This window comes from Sturnira hondurensis, unplaced genomic scaffold (genome assembly GCF_014824575.4).
Source record: "Sturnira hondurensis isolate 20B ecotype Veracruz unplaced genomic scaffold, ASM1482457v3 Scaffold0007217, whole genome shotgun sequence".
In the NCBI taxonomy this organism is placed as follows: Eukaryota; Metazoa; Chordata; class Mammalia; order Chiroptera; family Phyllostomidae; genus Sturnira; species Sturnira hondurensis.
The window spans coordinates 4,539,057-4,560,886 of NW_028079848.1; the positions used below are offsets into that span (position 1 = coordinate 4,539,057).

At 57.8% G+C, this 21,830-nt stretch overlaps 1 protein-coding gene across 2 annotated transcripts in view; it reads left to right on the top strand.

Moving 5' to 3' along the window:
- Positions 1 to 21,830, top strand: part of CARMIL1 (capping protein regulator and myosin 1 linker 1) — a 145,760-nt gene that overhangs the window by 54,020 nt on the left and 69,910 nt on the right. For both annotated transcript variants that reach the window (XM_037051398.1, XM_037051399.1), the window contains exons 3-10: positions 4,568 to 4,618; positions 8,424 to 8,483; positions 11,450 to 11,571; positions 13,301 to 13,398; positions 13,663 to 13,733; positions 14,381 to 14,454; positions 19,198 to 19,273; positions 20,967 to 21,055. In XM_037051398.1, the coding sequence (XP_036907293.1) occupies positions 4,568 to 4,618; positions 8,424 to 8,483; positions 11,450 to 11,571; positions 13,301 to 13,398; positions 13,663 to 13,733; positions 14,381 to 14,454; positions 19,198 to 19,273; positions 20,967 to 21,055 (641 nt within the window). The remainder of the gene's footprint in view (positions 1 to 4,567; positions 4,619 to 8,423; positions 8,484 to 11,449; positions 11,572 to 13,300; positions 13,399 to 13,662; positions 13,734 to 14,380; positions 14,455 to 19,197; positions 19,274 to 20,966; positions 21,056 to 21,830) is intronic.

Consider the following 21,830-nt stretch of genomic DNA (forward strand, 5'->3'; position numbering starts at 1 on the left):
TGGTGTGCGGAGCCGAGGGGTCCTGGGATACCCCAGTGAGCCCGGATGCAGCGACAGACCAAAGGACTTTTAGACATCAGGACACAGGCCCCTTCTGTGACAAATCTTTAGTGCCACCGAAAATCTAGACACTTTTTGCCCTGGGCTCGTTGGCTTCTTTGGACAGGCTGAGGCTTCGTAAAGGTCAGATGTGTTGGGGGGACATTGGCTGGTACATTGGACAAGGTTCAAGCCTGCAATTCTCCAACACGTCACCTGCGTGTTGCGTTGCATGACTACACCCCCCCCCCCCCAGTTCTGGTCTCCCTCTGTCCCCGTGTATTTGACCCCTTTTCCCTCCTCAGCCTCCTTCACCCCCCCCTTCCCTCGGGTGACTACCCTGCTGCTGTCTGTTCATTTATTGCTTTTGAGCAATAAATGAGTTCATTTACGAGTTTGTTCATTTATTGCTTTTCTGTTTTATATCCCACATGTAAGTGAAATCATATGGTCCTTGTTTTTTTCCAACTGACTTATTTCGTTTAACATGATGTCCTCAAGACCCGTGCTCTTCTGGCAAATGGTCGTCTTTCTCTTTCCTTCCGGCTGTGGGGTGTCCCGCCATAGGTGGGGGCCACCTCTTCCGCACGGGGTCTGCCGCCGGAGGACACTTAGGTCAGGCGCTCACCCACTGCCGCTGGGAGTGCAGCCTTGTGCCACCACCGTGGGAACCGGTGTGGAGGGCCTTCAGAAATTAGGAGTGACTTACCGTATGACCCAGAAACCCTCTTCAGGGTGTCTACCTGGAAAACTTGAAAACATCCGTTCATAAAGGTCTATGTGCTCCATGTTCATTGCAGCATTAGTCACGGTAGTCAAGACATGGCCGAGGCTTTTTAAATTAAAAAAAATCCACGTTAGGCTGTTTCCAGCTGACCCTGCGGCGGCCAGTTCTCATTCGCTGTCTCCGTGCGTCTCAAGAACGTCTGTCCCTTCTGGTGGGACATGAGGTGGTCGAGGGGGGTCTGCAGTTTTGTCCCGGTTCCAGGTGCGAGCGACTTTTTAACTGGGTGCTTGTTTTTGTCCAAGTCCCACGTGAGTTTGAGCCCCGTGACGACCCTCACATGTTGCATGCTGGCTGACTCCGCACTCGGCCTGAGTGTGTGAGTCACTCTCGGTGATGCGGTGACCTGCCCTGCGGTGGCCGTTGTAGGTGCTCCTACTGGGGTAGAAGGAGGGACTGGGCGGGCAAAGCGGGGACTGTTTCCCCGCTGTGAGGAGCGGAGGAGAGACCAGGCCCTTGTGTTCAGGGTCGGGCCACTCAGTGAGCCTGAGGCCAGATCTGGGCTAAATCCTCTAAGTCTCTTCTTAGTTCACGTCTTCTGTGGATGGTTATGTTCTTCTTTTAACTCTGAAACGTGCCGATAATAACACACCACGAGGCACTTCCATGTGCCCGCTGTGTCCTGAGCACGTGTGTAAACTCAGTGACCCCTCGACTCCACAAGGTGGCGACCTGTTTCTCCCATCTTCCAGAAGAGGGACGAGCCGGGAGCGGAGTTGCGGGGCAGGAAGTGGTGGCCGAGGCTCGGCTGGGAGCCAGGTGGCGTGGCCCCAGGAAGTGTCCTCCCAGCCGCTGGAAAGGACCAGGCAGTAAACAGGTAGCTTCGTGAGCCAAGAAAACCTCACCTCTGCAGATGCCCTGGGGCCATGACCCCGTAACCACTGTGGGGCCGCGTCCCAGTAAAAGTGTATTTATGGAAACAGGTGGGGACTGGTGGGCCCCCCGCTGGCTTTCCTATTCTTGACACAGGTGCTTGAGAAGTATGGCAACCTGGTTTTATGCGGAATTTGGGGCCAGAGATCGCAGGAAAATGAGGCGTTGTTTCCTGTCCCCCACCCCGAGCAGCATCCCCCGCTCTGGCCCCAGAGGGTGGTGGCCTCACAACTCTGCAGAGAGGCCGGACTGAGGCTCCGGGCCTGGACCCTCTTCATCCTCCCGCACCTGAGTGTGTCTTGCTAGAGTGGGGAGGTCTCTTCCGTGACGGACCTGGGGTGCTGTATGAAGGGCACTGACCATTCAGTTCACTTGCCCGTGAGCGAGCACTTTGGGGGTAGGAGCCCAGTGTGAGCGTTCGCTGTGGGGAGCCGGATTTCGAACGAAGACATTCTCGGTGATGTGCGTGAGAGAGTGCGGTTTGGGGGCGGGGAGGTGTGTGGACTGACTGTGCAGCGGGGAGCGTCCGGCGGGGGTGGGGGTGACACAAACGGGCGAGACGGGTGCCGTTTCGGGGTGTGGTCAGGGAGCGGGAGAGGGCGGCAGAGCCGGCGGCCGCCTCTGTACCTGTCGTCGCCCTTCGAAACTTGCGACTCTCTGGAAGGCTGTGAGTATGCGCGGCAGGAGGGATTTTCACACACGTGTCCAAGGGAGTCACAAGTCGAAGCGAGAAGCCTCAGAGGGAATCGGCCCGCATTCCAATGAGCGGGAGAGGGCTGTGGGCGGTCGGAATGGGGCCTGCTAAGGGGGGTGGACGGAGGGGCTTCCGGGTGGGGGTGGGGGAGGGCTGGGGCTGCCTGGGCGGTTTAGGCTCCTTGCTCGGCACACGTGTCCCTCTGACGCCCCCATAGTTTTAACTGGGCAAGAACATTCTTTTCTGTCCAGGCCAAAAATGCACCCCAACAGTTCAGCCCTGGAGGTGCCTCAGGTCATTGCAGGTCTCGTGTGTTTCGTTCTGTTGACCAGAGCCGTGAGTTACAAACCCAGCTGGAGGGGCTGCTGCCTTGCCCCGGGAATCTAAACCCAAGATGCTGGCACATCGGTTTTCACGACACGAGAGCCAGTGTCTGGCCACGGCCTTCTGGGAGCCTGGCCACGCTCTTCCTTTTGCATCTCAGTGAAGCGGCGGCCTTGGGGCTGGGGAGGGGTGGCCTGGTCTTACAGGGGAGCACGCGGGCGTGGAGAAGGTAGCTGTCGGGTGGAACAGCTGGAAAGGGGCAGAGCCAGGCTGGGACTCTGTCTTCATGATTCCAAAACCCACGCAGGTAGTGGCCGAGAGCCCCAGGTTCAGGGATGTAGGGCTCTCGGTGCTGAAACTGGACCCACCTGGGCACATGCGGAGAGTCGGGGCTTTTCTGTGTGAGGTGCCTGACTTGCTAGAAGCACCGTGAGTGTGGGAGTCTGCGTGCACACGTGAGTGTGGGTGTGCATGTGTGACGGTGTGTGCGCACACTCCCAGGCCCCCTCAGCCAGGGTCCGAGGCCGGAGCCAGGCAGGGAAGCGGGCGGGGGGTTCTTTGGGATTCCTGGCGAGAGCATTGCCCCACATCAGCTCCTGGCTCACTTCACGCCTACAGACAAAGAGGCCCAGTTCTCGGGCGGGTGGCGTTTGTAGTTTGTCACTCTTGCTTCCAGACACCACTGTGCATGTTGCCCGTGGTGGGCACAGTCTTGGGAAGGGCTAGGTGCCCTGGAGGGCCCCACCCTCCTGCCACACCCCCTTCCGCACTTTCTAAGAACAGCCCTGGTGCCTCTGGGGGTGCCCCGCTGCCGACCAGAATCGGGGCTCCGCCTTCACAGCCGGGGCCCCTCACAGTGTGTTTCTCTCCAAGCCTGTCACTGTGGCCCATGTCCAAGTTGTGAAGGACACTGTGTGCTCAGCCTGCCTTTGAAATGCTCCCGCAGAGAGGGGCTGTCACTCGGGTCCCCGGGGAGAGCAGACGTGACCATTAGAGTGTTTCGTGTCCACACGTGGTCGAGAGATGCTGTTTGCTCAAAAGGTGAACCCACGTGGACATTCGGGGGTTTGTCCTCTGTTCCTGACCCCCTTCGTGCCCTGTCAGAGGCCCCTGGAGGCCCCAGTGTGACTGTCGAGGGCAGGCGGGCCCTGCAGAGGGGGCACATGCGGCTCCCCGAGGGCACTGCCGAGGGCGGAGGGCCAGCCGCCCTGGGCTTGCCTGCGCTGCTGGGCCCGCTGTTCGGGCGCCTGTGTGGAGGTTCCTTGTTAGGGCTCATCGGCCGGAGTGTCCAGGGGGCCTTGCGGTCGCTGAACTGCCCCTGTGCTGTGTCCCAGCAATGTCCAAAGGCGTCTGTCGTTTTCATGACCCGTTTTGTTCAGCGTCCCTGTGACTTGTTGCAAATGAAACACCTTCTAGAAGGTGGCGTTTCCCCTGTGGCTGGTGTCTCCTTTGTGACTGGCGTAAATGACATGCAGGCCGTTGAGTGATGAGCCCAGAGGATGCTGGGAAACAGGGGCTGAGCGCAGGCAGGCACTCCAGAAGGAAGAGGATGGGGGCACTGTGGGGCCTGGTGGGGACAGTGGCAGTGGCAGCAGAGAGGAGGGTGGAGGGGACGTGGGGCGGGGGTGGAGGGATGCAGAGTCAGGTGGACAGGTACAGAACAGGAGCACAGAGAGATGTGGAGGCCAACAGGTGATTGAGGAGAGGCAGAGACAGACGCACAGACAGACAGATGTGCAAACCAGTGAAGACTGGTCCTGGTTACAGGGTGCCCGCCCCCCCCCCCCAACATCAGGTCCCGTGGGTAAAGGAGGCCTGAAGGCCTGCCTGACGCTGTTGCTTCTGTTTTTCAGGTGCTCACGTCCTGCCGTGCCTTCCTTCTCACAGCGCGGGTGCCCACCAAGGTACGTGCCGATGCGGTCCTCCTGCCAGCGCACACACATGTGTGCGTCACACTGCACACACGTGCACACGCATGTACCACACCACACACGTGTGCAGGCACACCAGAAAGCACACACATGTATGTACTCACCCCTCATGCACACAAACATGCAGGAAAGCACACACCACACACGTGCCTGCACACACACACGCACATGCCACCGCACACGTGCAGGATCTTTGCCAAGCTTGGTGGAGACAACACACTGCTCGCAAGTCAGACGTGGTCCCTGTGTCTTTTATTCCCTGATTGTATAAACGCTAAGTTTCACAAAGTTTCTCCAAGGTATGAGGGGTGGGTCCCAGCCCCTTTCGATCACGCAAAGTGAGCCTGCATGTTCACAGTGTGTCGTCAGGGAAATCAGTGATGCTGTGGGTGACGTGGCACTGAGTTCCCTGTTCCCAGAGTGCCCGAGGCTGGAGAGGAGGCTGCGCCTCCCCGGTGCAGAGTCAGCTGCTGGAGGAAGCGCTGGGGCTTGAGGCAACAGCTCAGCGGCCTCTGGAGCAGAAGCCTCCGGGATGAGGGGTTAACCGTGACTAGAAACGAGGAGCCTCAGCGGCAGGCGTGTCTCCTGCTGGGTGGTCACCTGCCTCTCGTCTGCGGGCTGATCCTGCCCCGTCCCTGAGCAAAGGCCCAGCTCGCTGTCATGTGTTCGAGGTTTAGTTGGCCTGGCGGGGCGGTCAGACGTGGGTTCTGGTCTCTGACACTGTCAGGTCCCCTTCCCCACCTCACGTGCCTCGGTCCCCGGGGCCGGGAGGCAAACCCGTTAGTGACGCTCATTTTCTGGGCAGATGCTTCTGTCCAGACCAGTCGTGTGCAGCTGACACCACAGAGGATGTGGGTTTCTTTTTTCCCTGGGGGCCGACTAATTAAACGTTTTCCATTCGCCTTTTAACTGTTAAGTGTGCCCCTGTGCAGTCGGACTCCCAGGATGGAAGAGTTCTTGCCAGTGGCTAGTCACAAAGCAGGCCTGGCTCTGCCCTGGGGGGTGGGGGTGGGTAGTGATAGGTCAGGGGGGTCCACAGAGATGCTGGGTTGAAGGATCCCTGCCACTGTCAGCGGAGAAGGGGTCTGCCGCTGCTCTAGTTTGCAGGTGAAACTGTGCAGGGCTTCCGGGGAGCAGGCTGTGGGCCTGGGGCTCTGCAGGAGCCTGTGGGGGTGGGGAGCGGGGCCAGAAAGTTCTCAGGACCCCGGCTGGCGTGGAGTGTGGGAGTTGCTCAGACAGACAGACAGACAGGCGCATAAGCGCATGTAGATTTGCTGTCTTGCTAGAGGTGGGGGTGGAGTGAGTGGGATAGTTTGGGCTAATTCCATTCCTTCTTCTTCTCTATCCAACCACTGGCATCTGTGGTTCTGTCTTTAAAATGTCCTGAGGGCTCCCATCAGCCTGCACACATCCCAGCTTCCTGACTGGCTCCTGCCTCTTCCTGCCCAGTGACAGCCTGGGAAGGCCTTTGGGGCGGGCTGTGGCCGGAGGAGGGCTGTTTGGGGGCCGAGAGCAGCACCCGGTGAATCGTCCTGGGTGGGCCGAGGGGACAGCTGGGCCCTTCCGCTGACAGACGTCTCAGGCCCCCTCCGCCTCGGCCGGCGGTAATGCTGATCACAAGGCCTCTGAGCCTTTGCAGAGGCTCTTCCCGTGGCCTGGGTTTCCTTCCTGCCCGGTCTGTGCCAGGCAGTCTGGGGGTCTGTGAGGCCCAGCTGGAGTGTCACAGTGCATCCCCTCCCACTTTGCTTGTCCCAGTGACCTCCTCAGGCCCAGTGGAAGCCTCTCAACGGCCCTCCAGCTGCCCTGCCTCGCACACGGACCAGGGCTGCTCACATGAGACGGCGCTGACGGTACCGGTGCCAGTGGCACTTTGGCGGCTGCCGGGTTGTGGGGTGCGCCTGCTCACACCTGCTCACGCCTCACTCCTGCTCACGCCTCACTCCTGCTCACGCCTGCTCACACTTGCTCACACCTCACTCCTGCTCACACCTGCTCATGCCTCACTCCTCATACCTGCTCACGCCTCACTCCTGCTCACTCCTGCTCACTCCTGCTCACACCTGCTCATGCCTCACTCCTGCTCACACCTGCTCACGCCTCACTCCTGCTCACTCCTGCTCACACCTGCTCATGCCTCACTCCTTCTCATACCTGCTCACACCTGCTCACACTTCCTGCTCATACCTGCTCACACCTGCTCATGCCTCACTCCTGCTCACACCTGCTCATGCCTCACTCCTTCTCATACCTGCTCACACTTCCTGCTCATACCTGCTCACACCTGCTCGCAACTCACTCTTGCACCTGCTCACGCCTCACTCCTGCTCACTCCTGCTCACACCTGTTCACACCTCAGTCCTGCTCATACCTGCTCACACCTCACACCTGCTCACATCTGCTCACACCTCACTCCTCATACCTGCTCACACCTGCTTATACCTCACCCCTGCTCACACCTGCTCACACCTCACTCCTGCTCATACCTGCTCACACCTGCTCGCAACTCACTCTTGCACCTGCTCACTCCTTGTGCTCATACCTGCTCACACCTGTGCACAGCACCTGTTTATACCCATTCACACCTGCTCATACCCACTTACAAGACCTGTTCGCACTCATCTGCACCTGCTCACTCTTGCTCACACCCATTCACACCTGCTCACTCAGGCTTACTCCTGCCGAGTGAGATGTGTCCCCAAACCTAATCAGAGCCATTAGGACTGTGCTGGTACATTTATTTAATCAAGGACATCTCGTAGAACTACCTGTCTGCTCAAGGTCACACAGCGGTTGGAGGCTGAGGGGCCAGGGGCACGTGACCATGGATAGGGCGCTGGCCCCAGGTGCCCGGCCAGGCCTTCCCGTTCACCCCCCATCGTCAGAGGTAGACAGGGAAGCCGGGTGTGCCGTGTCTGTGGTTCAGAGCGCCCACCTGTGATGGGACGGCCTCCGCCTCCCCGGAAGCAGAGCAGAGGGCCGGGGGGCTTGGTTCAGGGGGGTTCTTTTCCATCGCACTTCTAGGTTGAAGGTGAGGGCAAAATAAATGGACCCCACGCCGTCCCTGTGGTCTGGGACTGAAAGGCTGCGGGGCCGGGAGAGAGATTAGTGGCTGCCGTCCAGGAAAAACAGGCAGAAAGTGCGAGACTGGACCTATTTTGAAGAAAATAAATGCTGATCACAGGAGAAGAGTGGAAGAAACCCTTAGTACCGAAGTAAAAAGGAAATCGGTCACCTATCTACATGAGGAGCGAGAAAAGACTCTAATTTAACTATGTGTTTCATTTAAACCTGGCTTAAAATTCCCCAATACTCTGTTTCTCTAAACACATTGGAAACACTCACTTTGGGGAAGCTGGTGGGAGGAACCGTGATTCCAGTAAGCGGGCGGTGTGTAACCAGGGAGGCCCAGGGTGGGGAAGGGGGGTGGGCGCCGACGCCCCCCGGAGGTGGCTGTGAAGCAACGGTGTGAAGTGGGAGAGAGGAGTGTGTTCAGATGGCTGGTGTGTCACCCTCGTTTCTGAAGGGATAGGATCCCCGGGTAGGAGCAGGGGAACTTTCCCCCGTGTCTGTCCCAGGGTGAAAGGTGAGACGTCGACGCGCTCCACCTGTCAGGGATGCAAATAATGCTTTTTGCGAAGGACGGCCAGTCCGGGCTGATCTGAGGGACGACGGGGTGGGGACGGCACCCCAGCCCACCGTCCGTGCCGGGGGCGTGTCTCACTGCCGCGCTGTTTACCGAAACCCTGCTCACAGGTCTTTCTGTCTCCTTCCACCGCAGCTGGAGTTGAGCTTCAACTACTTGGACATTCACGGCGTCACCTGCAGCAAGTCCCCCCAGGTGAGTGTGAGCCGCGGGGACAGCGGCTGGGCCTGAGGACCATCAGGAGGAGGGACCCCAGGGTGCTGAGTGGTGGGAGGCTGGCGGGGCTGCGTGGGCGGGGCGGGTTCCGGAAAGAAAACTTTCTCCGCAGCTGCGGGGGGTGGGGTGTGTGTGTGTGGGGGTCTTTGGGGGTGGAGCTTTTCTTCAAGCTGTGGCACCGACATTTCACAGCGCTCACACAGCACGATGCCAGGGCTTTCTGGGAATCCAGGCGAATATTTCGGTCTTTATGGTGTGCAGGCTTTTGCAAACAGCTTCCTGGAGCCGTAAGGAACCACGGTGAGCGGGGTGACATGCACAGTTGGGTAGTTTGACATCTGGGTCCCCACGAACCATTCCCGCCATCGGCATGCTGAACCCGCCCATCCCCCAATCCCCCTCGGACCGGTACCTGTGCACTCTCCCTCCTCAGCGGCAGGCACCTGCTCCCAGCTGACCCAGAGGAGTCTTCCTTTTCTCGGATTTTCTGGGAATGGAACTGACAGTCTGCCTTCCCTCTTCAGTAGCGTCACTGTGAGGCTGTGTTCCCCTGCCGCACGTCTCGTCATTCGCTCCTTGTCATGGCTGAGTGGTGGCATCGCGTGGCTCTCTCACAGTTCACTCATCTGTCCCCTGCAGATGGACACCTGGTTGTCTCCAGTCTTGGGCTCTGAGTAAAGCTGCTGAGCGCACGTGTGTGCAAACCTGACCGCGCACGGGCTCTCGTCCCCTGTGGGTGGCGTCCGGGCACGCAGCAGCTGAATCGGGCAGCAGGTGCATGTCTGACCTTTAGGAGGCTGCCACACTGCCTTCCAGAGTGGGCCTGTCCTCTCCTTCGCTGTCCCCAGCACGGGAGTGCCACCTGCTCACTTTGCCCCCTTCTAGCGAGCGTGCACGCTTCCCGTCAGGGTTTGAATCCACGTGTCCCCCAACACAGAAGAAAACGAGTGTGTTTGTGTTACTCGTTCATCCCCGGGGTCTTCTTGGATCAGGTGTGAGTTCACACCTTTCTCCGTTTTTAAGTTGCGTTCCTTGTCCCCTCAGAGTTTCAGAGTCGCCCCTATGCTCTGCACACGTGGGCTCGTCGGGGGGACGAGGTTCGTGTATTTTCTGCTGCTCATCTCTTTGTTTTCCTCACGGTGCCTCTCAAAGAGCAGGCGTTTTAAATGCCGGTGAAGCCCAGTATCTCAATATCTTCTACGGGTGGCGATTTCTTTGATGTCAGATTGAATAAGTCTTTGCTTCACCCGAGGTCACAGAATGTCTTAAGCTTCTAGAAGTCTCCTAGTTTTCGGTGACACGTTTAGGCCTGCGGTCCATTTTGACACAATCTCTGCGTATAAATCCAGCGACGTATGGGTGTGTCAGTGTGCGGTTCTTTACTGTGTGTGGGGGGCTTGTCCGCGTGTCCTGTGCCGTTCGTGCGGAAGACGGTTGTTTCGCCCCGACTGGCTTTCACTCTTGTCGAAGATCAACACCGGTCTACGTCCCGACTCCGACTCCTGTCCCTTTGGTAGTTGTCTGTCTTTCTGTCCCCACGACACGGTCTGGCTCACCGTAGCTTCACAGGCGGAGTTGAAGTCAGGTTCTCCCTGTGCAGTGTGGTCACAGTGACTCCGCCCTCGGAAGTGCCCTGTGGGCTGTAGACTGGGTAGTACTGGCTCTCTGCACCCCGTTGGGGAGGGTGGGCACCTGACCCGTCTGTGGAGATGGGGGTACATTTCTCCACTGATCTGGCCGCTCATGTCGCTCGGCCGAGCTTTGGGGTGGCTTTCAGGGCACAGGTCTTCCACGCCTTTTGTCAGGTTTATGCCTAAGTATTTCCTACTTTTTGATACTGCTATAAATGGTGCTGTTTTTAAAATTTGGGTCCCCATTGTTTTTTGCCGGTGTTTGGAAACGCAGTTGATTTTTGTGTGGTGCTCCTGTTCCCGGTCACGTGTCCCCGCCCACTGATCGGGTCTGGTGGCCTTTTAATAGTGAGCTTCGTGTTCTGCACGGATGGCCGTGTCCTGTGGAAGGAGCACAGTGCTGCTTCCTCCTCTTCAATGTGGATGCGGTTCACTCTTCTGCTTGCTTGGCTGCAGGGAGGTGGTCCTCGTGGGTCTCTCGGCTCCCGCCTGTCTGCCTGTCTTTGAGTTCGTGTTGTTCTTGGGCTCACATGAGCAGTGAGCAGCCCCGGGGGGCTCCTTTCCTGTAAGCAGCCCCCCGTGTGCGGGCGTCGGTCTGAGCCAGCCACATGCCCCTGGTAGGGCTCGGGGGTGACGGCGGCAGTCCATGCGAACACGATGCCTTTGATGTCCTGCCATTGATAGACAGCCAGGTACTTGGTCTGTGCCCCCGGGGTCACCCGTCTCCTGTCAACGTTCGCAAAACAGCAGCAAGCGAACTCACGGCTTGTCCATGGTGGCAGCACATTGCAGCCCGGCACCTTGCACGGCCGCACCCACAGTGGGCTGAAGACAGGTGGTGAGGACACCCGTCCTGTTCCGCCCTCACCTGGAGGGAAGTGTCAGGTCTTTTCCCAGGAGGTGCAAGCAGTGATAGCTGCTGGTTTTTCATCGGTGCCTGTTACCTGGCTGAGGTTGCCCCGGAGGTGGCTTCCTGCTCGCCCTGGACAGTGGGGCCTTGCCTGGGGCCCCTCCAAAGGCTTGGGAAAAGCAGGTCATGTGTGAATGTGGACTTTCAGCCTCTGTCACACCGTGGCAGTGGGGGGCTCTGAATCTGCAGTTGGGCACTTGCTTCAGTTGTGGGATGCCCGTGACCACTTGTCTACCCTGGACCCGAACAGTTCTGTGACTCTGAAACTGTGGGTGCTGTTTTAAGAAAGGGCCCCCGAAACTCGGGGATGTGTTCTCGGGCCTCAGCGAGAGTGGTTTGCTGTGTTCACAATTACGCCCTCGAGCCCTCGGTCCTGACCTTGTGGTGCCCGCTGGCTTTTGCAGATGGTCGTGGAAACGGAGAAGTACAGCCTGTCCCTGCGGATGGCGTCGTCCGAGGACGTGAGCGAGGTGCTGGCCCACGTGGGCTCCTGCCTGCGGAGGACGTTCCCGGGCCTGTCTCCCGTGTGAGTCCCGGGGAGCGGGGCGGGGCGGCAGGGGCAGGCGGAGGGTGGGCTGACCCCGCTCCCTCGGCCTCCATTCCCCTCTGAGGAACTTTTCACCCTGGGATTGTTACCCCACCCCCACCCCCCTGCAAACGCCACGCCCAGCTCTCTGCAGACGCGGGGGGCCCAGCGCCAGGTGCACAGCGTCACCTGCAGCATTAACGGGGACACAGCGTCATTTCCTTCGTGTTGTATTTTCTGATCAGTAAGAGGAAACCTAAAAAAAAAAATGCAAAAGAAAAACTAAACATAATAATTAGCCTTTACCTTTTTCTCTCATTTTCTGAAGGGTACCTTAGGGGTATTGGTAATTGCAGCGTTTATTTGTTTTTGTTAAGCGTTTAAACTCGGGCTTACTGGGCTCAGGTTTGTACTTGGGGTGCGTGCAGCGTGTCCTTGGGGTGGAGAGGGTCCGGGGGGCGGGGTTTTTGAGGGCTGTTGTGGGCCGGGGACACTGAACTTGGCATCTGGCACATCCCAGTGGGGATGCCAGGTGGCAGGTCGAGGGGCAAGGCTGGGGGTTGGATCAGGTCTGGGGATGTAGCACCCACGACAGCCACCGCGTCAGCCCCGGCTGACGCCTGCCAATGACGCGGCCTCAGAGAGAGCCGTGCACCTGGAAGGGGGGGTGTCTTGACAGCCCAAGATTTGGGGGTCAAATGAAGGAAGGGGGCCACAGAGTGAGTTGGGTAAGGGTTCCCGTGGAAACCTGGAGCCTGGGGGAGCCTGGGGGACCCTGCGCAGTGATGCTGGGCATCGGGCACGCTGAGGGCAGAGGCCGTCCAGCGGGGTTGCGCTCTGACGGGCACAGGGGGCTGTGACTGGAGCGGTGCAGGGTCCGTGGGGAGGGACAGGTGCCTGGTTGGGGAGGGACAGGCGGCCGTGGCTTGCGAGGAAAACAAGTGTGGCCCCAAGGGGCCCGGGAGGCCGATGCAGCAAAAGGTGTGGGAGGAATTTCGGGCATTTGTGTTGGCATTCGGATGGGGGACAGTGCGACATGTGGCTTTACGGGGGAACGAGAACGGGTGTGCTGCCGGGACAGCGCAGTCAGTCCGCGTCATCCTGGGGCAGGAAGAGGGACGCAGAGCCCACGACCCACTGGTCCTTCCTTCCAGCCTGGGGGCTGCTTGAGCCAAGGCCGCGCTGCGGGGGAATCCCGGCTCCCTTGTCCTGGGCACGCCGACCGCACCCCCTGAGCCCCCGCACTTCCTCCTCTCTGTGTGCCTGATACAGCGTGGGGAGTGGCCCGAGCCCTGGCTGGCGTCCCCGAAGCAGGTGGTGTTCTGGGCACAGTGGCTGTATGACATGGGACGAGCCTTGGGAGTGGGTTTTGAATAAATCACTTAATTGAATTGAAGTGGTTTGGAAGGACTCACAGATGGTTTTCCTGTCAGCAGTTAGGCCCGAGTTTGGGCCGAGAGCTGTGTGCTCGTCACCGGGTCGCATCTGGTGCAGGTTCAATGCCCAGAAGGTCCTTGCGTCTCATCCACTGTGCAGTGCCGGCCGCGCATGCGTGTCAGGCCTGTGTGCTGCTCGTTGGGATGTGGCTTACCTGTCATGGCACTTGACACTCTGAAGCTATGCCCTTGTTTTTTTTTTTTTTTTTTAAGAGAGGCCTCTTACAAGGTATATTTCTACGTGCCACGCCAGAACTCGTGATTGACGTGCCTTCTTGCTGTCGGTCTTGCAGGAAACTCATGAAGAGGGTGTCCATGGAGCCGGCGGAGCGCCTGGCCAGCCTCCAAGCCTGGTGGGACAGCCAGCCCGTGGCCGAGCAGGGCCCCTGCGGTGAGCACACGTTTTAAAACCAAAGCACCGCTGGCTGCCGGGGTGTCCCTGGTTGGGAGGTGCAATCTGTTCCCGGCGCGTTCCTGCAGAGGTGCATTAGTTCGGAGGTGTAATTAGTGTAGCCAGACCAGTGCACCGAGAGCCCCACGCTTACGCTCTGCCGTGTCCTGCTGTGTGCCTGTCACATCGGCCTGGGGCCGCTTTTAAATCTGAACGTAGAAATCATTTCCCCGGAAGCCTGTCACAGATCTGTTTGTGTTTCAGGTGGGTTTTCTCAGATGTACGCCTACGTTTGTGACTGGCTGGGATTCCCATACCGGGAAGAGGTGCAGTGGGTGAGTGTGTCTGTGGGCGTACGTGCATGTGCACACACACAAACTAATACACTCACACATGTGCTTATATAAACACTCACACATGCATACTCATGCACACTCACACATGCTCCTCCACATACACTCACACTCATAAATACACTCACGCACATGCCCACACTCACACACACACACACTCACTCACAGATGCACACACACACTCAGACAACCACAGTCACACACACACTCGTGTACACATAGGCACCGGCACATGCACGAACTCACACACATGCACACACTCACAGATGCACTCATTGACATACCCACACATGTGTACACGCACATGCTCACACGCCAGCACACTCACACACATCCACTCACAGATGCACACTCACTCTCACACATGCTCACACTCACTCACCTGTTCACTAACACTCTCACACATAGTCACACTCACTCGTGTACACATAGGCACCAGCACATGCACACAGACGCTCAGTACTTGTCCATCTCTTCCTCTCTGTCCCCACCGTGCGTTTTGCTGACAACCTCCCTGGCTAGGGTGACACCCGGTCTGCCCGGGTCACTGTCTGATTCCCGCTGTGGCCCCCCCTCCTGCCCTGCCATCGACCCGGACTGTCCATGTGAGTGTATTGCATTTCCAACAGGATGTGGACACCATCTACCTGACACAGGACACCCGGGAGCTGAATTTGCAGGACTTCAGTCACCTGGACCACAGGTAGGGACGCTGTCCGCCTGCCCCTCCTCCTCCGCATCTGCGCTCTCACAGCTGCCATCCCGGCTGACCCCGAGGGCCCGTCTGCAGAGACCCTTTCGTAATAGGAACCGGGGGAACCGAGCCTCTCAGGGCTCTGCCCGTCACCGAGCGGTGTCAGGGGTGTCGGGCGCTGCGAATGCTTTGGGGGGACGCCTGTGCACCCCAGAGTTCAGGGCTAGGAAATGTGCCGACTTTTACTGTGGAAACGATCAAACTCTTAGGCTCTGAGACCAGCCCACCAGGTCTATTTAGCCCAGCTGGTACAAAAACTGTACCCCTCTTTTTAACTGATTTTTTTCTAGGATAAAAATTTATGCCAACCCCCTAACAAATGACTGAGTGCATAGTTTCTTTTTTTAAAATATTTTATTTATTTATTTTCAGAGAGAGGGGAAGGGAAGGAGAAAGAGTGGGAGAGAAACATCAGTGTGTGGTTGCCTCTCATGTGTCCCCTACTGGGAACTGGCCTGCAACCCAGGCATGTGCCCTGACCGGGAATCGAACCGGTGACCCTTTGCTTCACAGGCCTGTGCTCAATCCACTGAGCTACACCAGCCAGGGCATGCATAGTGTCTTTATGGATGGGGAATCCACATGCGTGTGGAAATAGTGGCCACCATCTGCCTCATGATAGTGATAAGAAACCATGACACTGTGACAAGGTACCTGTCAGACGCTTGGCTTTTATGATCCAGACGTGAATAAATTTGGGGCTGTGGTCAGTGTGCGCAGGCCCCGAGGGAAGCTTCGCCGGGCCAAGGGAGCAGGGAGGGGAGTCTGGCCCGAAAATAAACACGGGGGAAATTGAATTCCTGGGTCGTCGCACCGACCAGAGAGATGACGTCAGAACGGCTGGTTTGATAGGTAGCCTGGCATCTGGAGCAGCGAGGAATTTGATGAGGGATTTAGAGTTTTTTGGTTTTGCGTTCTACCTTATTTACATAGTCTCCAGGTACGAGCAGTTCGTTTCCGATGTCCAAAGCAACCGGAGTGTTGCTGGTGCTTGAGAAGTGAGTTGTGCTCATTCAGGACACGACTCGGTGCTGACTTGCACGCTGGGGACGGGACAGTGTTTATTGCACGTGGTGAAAGGGGTTTGGCGTTTTGCTCTGAAACCCCGGCCGTCCCTGAAGCGCGGGTTGAAGACTCTTGGCCGTCCGGAGGGCGGATGGTTGGTCAGCGTGTTAGGACGGCGGTCAGGACAAGGTGCTCGTGGGTCAGCCACGCTGCCTGGGTGGGGATCCTGGCCCCACCCAGACCGACTGTGGCCACGGGCAGCGCCCTGCCCTCTATGGGCTGGGGGTCCTCATCTGTATTGTGATGTTAACCCTGGTCCCCACTCCTGGGTCACTGTGAAGACTCCCCTGCGTTTCCTGTGTGAGCGGGACCCAGTCAGAGACCATATTGTCGCTGGTGCGGAGTTCTGTGCTCGGCACACGGCCAGGACATCCCGAGAGGAGCCAATTCCCGGAACCCTGAGTGTGTCTTGGCTCGGGCCTCAGCTGTTCCATCCGTGTTTGCCGAAGTGCTGCCTGGACACACTCAGTCCTCCCTGGTCGGGGGACAGGTGGTGAGGACCGGAAAGGCCGAGGTGTTGCGTGCTGCTCTGCGTAGCTGTGGTTCCTCCGCTTGCTCGTTTTGAATTCCGTGCGTGAGCATCCCACAGAGGTCCGCCCTCCTGCGGGCACTGCGGTCGGTTTGATGACCGTTAGGAATAGAGCCACCAGGGCTCAGGCCGTGCTTGCGCCCGGAGAAAAGTGCGTGATGTGTGCCGGGCACAGGCAGGATCAGGCCAACCTCTGTGCTCACCGCTGAGCTCAAGCAAGGGGTTGCGGCCTCTCCTTGGACAGCGGCGTGACTCGGTTTCCATCCCAGGTCCCTCATCTCCCCCCCCCCCCCCACCCCACGCAGTTGTGATAATTGACCCTGCTGGGTCATGTCTTCTGCCCAGAAAGGGTTCCCTGCTCCCTTGTCCCTGGCGGCGCCATGCCTTCCCCTCCGAGCCTTCCCGACCTGCCTAGTCCTGATGAGACTTCCTCGGACGGGCACTGTGGTCTCTCATGGTCCCTCCTCCCCAGGGGAGGGTAGTCACACTATCAGAGTTGCCTGCATTTCCTGAGTCTCCCGCCAGGCCCCGTGGCACCAGGGGAGGGGCGTCTGGCTGTGCTCCGTGTTGCCTCACGCCCAGCACTCACACTCGGAGGGGCACGCACTGGTTGGGGGTGTGAGTGGGTGGGTCCTGGCGCTCCTGGGTCTCGTGCCCTGGACGTGCTGTTTCTAGTTATCTGAGATGTGCTGTCCCTTTCCCCGGCCTGGCTGGCCCTTCCTGTCTGTGAGGCAGACAGGCCCCGTCTGCTCCAGGAGGAGTCCTTGCTGCCCTCCCATGTCCTTGGCCACTGCCCTACACAGCACATGTTTACCACGCCAGGCGGCTGAGCCGGGGTCTTTGTCCACCACCGAGGACACCGTGGGGCAGAGGGGGACAAGACCTGTTCTTACTTAGCTGTCAGCCCCCAGAGCCTCCTGACCCCACCCAGCACTCAGTCAGCACGAAACAAATGTTTATTGGAAGCATTAAGCTAAGTGATTCTTTCCTTCTAATTGGCCTTGAACATGACAAAGCCCAGGGGTGTATGTGGTTTGGAGAAATGTGTTGGGAAAACCGTGCCAACACGCGAGTGTTTCCATCCTGTTCACAAAACGTTGTTTTCTAAACAAAACGCTATTCACAGCATCCGTAGCACATGTTGTAATTCTTGTGGATTGTGGACTGTCATAGAAAAATTTTAAAATGTTGTACAAGAATTGTGTTAGAAAATAATTCGCATCACCCTTCATTCTACTGCCAGGCAGAGTGTCCTTATAACATCTTGATATATGTGTATGTAGATATATATATATATTTTTTTTAGAGAAACACTCATATTTGGTAGCCTGTCAACATCTGCATTTCACGTCACATGCGGATTTTACCGATTCCGTTCACGGATGGTGCCACCCAAGTGTGCACACCTGGAACTGCGTGTGTGACATTCACATCTCTGGGTCAGCGAGGACCGGACCAGCCCGTTCGTGGGCCGGGCGCTTTCTCGAGGGCTCTCAGGTCCCGTGAGAGCGCCCCGCCCTCCGCCCACCTGCCGTGTAACGCGGACCCTGGTGCTGTGGAGGGCGCTCCTCTCCCGTCATGACACACGCCTGCCGTGTCTGCGTTGGGGGGCCCGGGGGAGGCGCTGCAGTGAGGTCGCCACTTGGCACGCACCCGCAGGAGGCGCGGGGGTGGGTTCCGGAGTTGGGCGGCGTCGGCGAGGACGCCCCTCCCGACGGTGTCTCGAGAGTGGGTCCGCGCAGACAGAGGCCAAGAGCGTGAAGCCCATCGAACCCCCGCAGGGGTTTCTGCCCTTGTTCTTGAATCTAAAACTTAAAAAATAATAACCTAGGACTGAAGTAAAGTGAATAAAGAGGCTTTTGGTAGGAAGCGTGTGTGGGACCCGTGACTGGGCTGCCATTTCCTGGGCAAGTTTTTGGCTCGGGCTCCAACCTGGCCTCCCGAGCACGTCCGGGTCCCCGCCCCCCACCCCGGTCTTCTCCGTCTGCCCGGTTCCAGCGCGCGCCCCTCAGCGTCTCTCCCCGCGTCCCTGAAACGGGAGCTGTGGCCCCTCCTGGGTCGGTCAGTGACGTGATCTAGGCCAGGGCCTGGCACCCCGCACCCACCACGTCATGTTGATTTCTCAGCTGCCTTTCTTTGCTGTTTCAGTAAAAATCTGAGTCTCCGCTACGTGTCAGGCCCTGAGGATAGAACGGATAACGGCCTCACTGAAGCCCCGAAACTGAGACAGACAGAGACTTGGTTTTCAAAGGACATGCGGCCTGGGGTGACAGGGGACTGATGTGGAGGCAGCAAACGGGAGTCCAAGGCCGAGTAGGACCAAGGCTGACTAGAGAGGCGGGCAGTGAGCCGGCCGGGGGACCCGGGGCCCTTACACGGGGCAGCCTGCGTGCGGGCGCTGGCGCACACGGGGATTTTCATGGCTGGACAGAGCCGGGGCGGGTCGTTCTGGGAGTGTGTGGCGAGTGGAGAGGGTCGGGAGGTTTTTGGCTGGAGGCTGAGTTAGGGACATGTGGCCGGAGACGGGGCTGGAAAACGAAGTGGTGTCAGGTGTCAGATGCAAAGACACCCTCGGCTTGTGTGAAACACAAGGACACATGCCCTTGGCCTGTCTCGTCAGCAGTGCCAGACGCTATGAACCGCACGGGGGCACCTGTTGGTCATCGGCCACTTGCTGAGCTCTGGGGGTCCGCCCGGTGTCCCCCAGATCGGCCTGGGCTCTGGGCCTCACTCTGCAAGGCTACAGAACATAGGACGTACGTACATGAGGGTTAAAGAATTTACAGCCGAGCTGTCCAGGACTCTGGGGTGGAATTAGATGTACAGTTTCTCTTAGAGCAGGTCTGTAGCAGACACTGTCACCAGCCAGCCTCTTCCCCTTTGGCCACGGGAAGGAGTTGCCAAACTGCAGGCAGTTGAACTTCACCTTCCGGGAATTCTGCTCCCATCATGCTGAGTTCAGTGCCGTCTAGCGGCTGGGCTAGTTCTAGCCGACGCTGTGTGGTGTGGAAATAGTGGGTGTTCGCAGGTGAGCATGGAGGCTGTGGCCATGGCTGTCGACACTGCTTGATGACGGGTTCTGTGACTTCTGCTCCTAGGGACCTGATCCCCATCATCGTGGCCCTGGAGTACAACCAGTGGTTCACCAAGCTGTCTGCCAAGGACCTGCGGCTGGTAAGTGTCTGGAGACGGCGCGCACGGCGATCGGCGCGGCTGCATTGACCCCGCAGCCTGGATTTAATCACAAACTGTGCACGTCTGTCCTTCTCCCGTACTTGTGAGCTGCGCGTGTGTTATTGCTGGGAGCGATGTGTCCCTAAAGACGCTCTTGATGACATTCCCTGCAGCGTGTTGCGTGAGGTGCTTCAGACCAGCGCTTCTCCGTGTTTTTCGCTGCTTCAAGCAGTGTCGCCGACGACCAGAAAGACACAGTGGGAGGGGCCTTCCGGGCCCACCCGTTCTGTCGGCAGAAACGGTGGGCGCTGGGCCTGCGTGGCCGCAGGAAGCAGACGCCAGCCTCCCGTGTGCATCCCGCCTCCCCCGAGCTATCCCCCCTAAGCGTTTAGAACCCTGTCACCAGGCAGGGTTCACGGTAGTAACTGATTTTCTGCATGAGCTTTGGGGCCCATTGATGTGTAAGCTGAGTGACATCCAAGTGGAACCGCTGAGTTGTCCTGAGTGTGGGGGGGAGCCCCGTCCTTGGTCCGTTGGACTAGCGGGAATAAGATGCTCTGTGAGGGCTTTTGCGCAAGTTCAAGGCAGCCGCATGGACAGGTGCTTGTCCGAGAGTGAGCTTTCGGCTGCTCTGCTTCCAGGCAGGAGGTGGTTCAGAGGTTTCGTTGGAGACTTTGCATTCAGGCCTCTGAGGAGGTCATAGAAGCGGGTGGTTTAGGATTATCATAGCGAAGAGGTAGGGTGGGGGTTGGGACCCACATCTGAGGACAGCGGGGGTTTGACATTTGCTAGTGGACAGGCCCCGGACTCTGGGGGAGAGTGACCTGAGGTGCTGTCAGTAGGACATGGGCTGAGCTGACTGGGGCCTGCGAAGAGCCAGTGAGCCGTACGGAAGAGTGTGGGCCCGGAAACAGGAACCCGGGCTCCTGATTCTGGCTCTTATTGCAAGGCCATGTGACCTTAGGTAACTCACTCGGCCTGGAGGGCCTCAGCTTCCCGTGTACCTGTTTTGGGGGGTGCATTGGAGCTGATGTCTTATTCATCGCTACCCAGTGCTCACCAGATTATGGGGCTCATAATATCTCCTCAATAAAAGTCAGTTAATAAATGGGTGTCAATGTTGTTTGTTGAATGAATGAGTGGACATAGCAGTGTAACTACTTGGCAAATTACTGAGATCCATATAGAAAGCGTATGGAAATTCTAACAGTCATCACTGTCACCATTACTACCATCACCATCACAGTCACCACCACCACCATCACCACCATCGCCACCATCACCACCATCGCCACCACCACCATCACTGCCTGTTAGTCTTTATTCTCCGTTTCGCATCCCCTTTCTCTGGGAATTCCCTTTGGTTTTCCCAGGACGGAGTGGGATGCAGGTCCGTGTGCCCAGAGCCTCACCCAGGCATCCCCCTTACCATCCAGTGTGGTTTCTTCTCTGATTCCCGGGCTGGATGACTCACTCTTCACGGCAGGGATGTGACCGTTCTGTCCCTGCAGCCCCGGGACCCTGGGCACGATGGTGCGTCGCGGTCGATGCAGAGTCAGGGTTTGCTGAGTGACTGCGTGAACGTGTGCACGATGGATGTAACCCCAGCTCTGCGTCCGAGTAGGTCGAGCGGTGACGTGAGCTCGGTTGCCGGCGCACGTCCGGCGTGCTCACCCGGTGTGTTCTCTCGCAGTCCACTGACGTCTGCGAGCACATCCTGAGGGTGGTGAGCAGGTCCAGTCGGCTGGAAGAACTGGTGTTGGAAAACGCCGGACTCAGAGCGTGAGTATTCCCTGTACCCGTGACGATGTTGCTTTAGGACTTTTCGCCATTTTCTCTAACATTAACATACAGTTAAAAGACAACTGGACTCCTCACGTATAGAATGCCATGTTTTCCCGTCTAAGAAAGAGTTCCTAGAATCCCCATCATGGCCACAAAGGTTTGGGTTTTATTGCATCGTTTGCTCTGGGGTCACAGGATGCTTTTGACAGCGTGGAGGTCAAGGGCATGGACCGCCGAGCCAGATGCCTCATGGTCTTGGACAGGTTGTTTCCACTCTCTGTGCCTCAGTCTCTCCAGCTTTGAAATAGAGATCATGTGAGCACCTTCCTTTTAAAATGACAGCTCTGAGAATAAATGAATAAGCTAACGTAAAGAGCTTAGGGAAGTATTTTTTGTATTCCAGGGGCAGCATTAACTTTTATGAGTGTCACCAAAGATGGTTGTGGTGACAACCTATTGCATATTTAAAAATTTTTTGGAGGACTTTATTTATTTATTTTTAGAGAGGGGAAGGGAGGGAGAAAGAGAGAGAGAAACATCCCTGTGTGGTTGCCTCTCTTGCGCCCCCTACTGGGGACCTGGTCTGCAACCCAGGCATGTGCCCTGACTGGGAATTGAACTGGGAACACTTTGGTTCTCAGGCTGGTGCTCAGTCCACTGAGCCACCCCAGTCAGGGCCAATGCATGGTATTTCACTCCTTTGCTGTGCTTGGTTTTGGCTGTTTGTCTCCCGTTTAAGATCCACACTTAGCCTGTCTTCACCTCGTGGTTC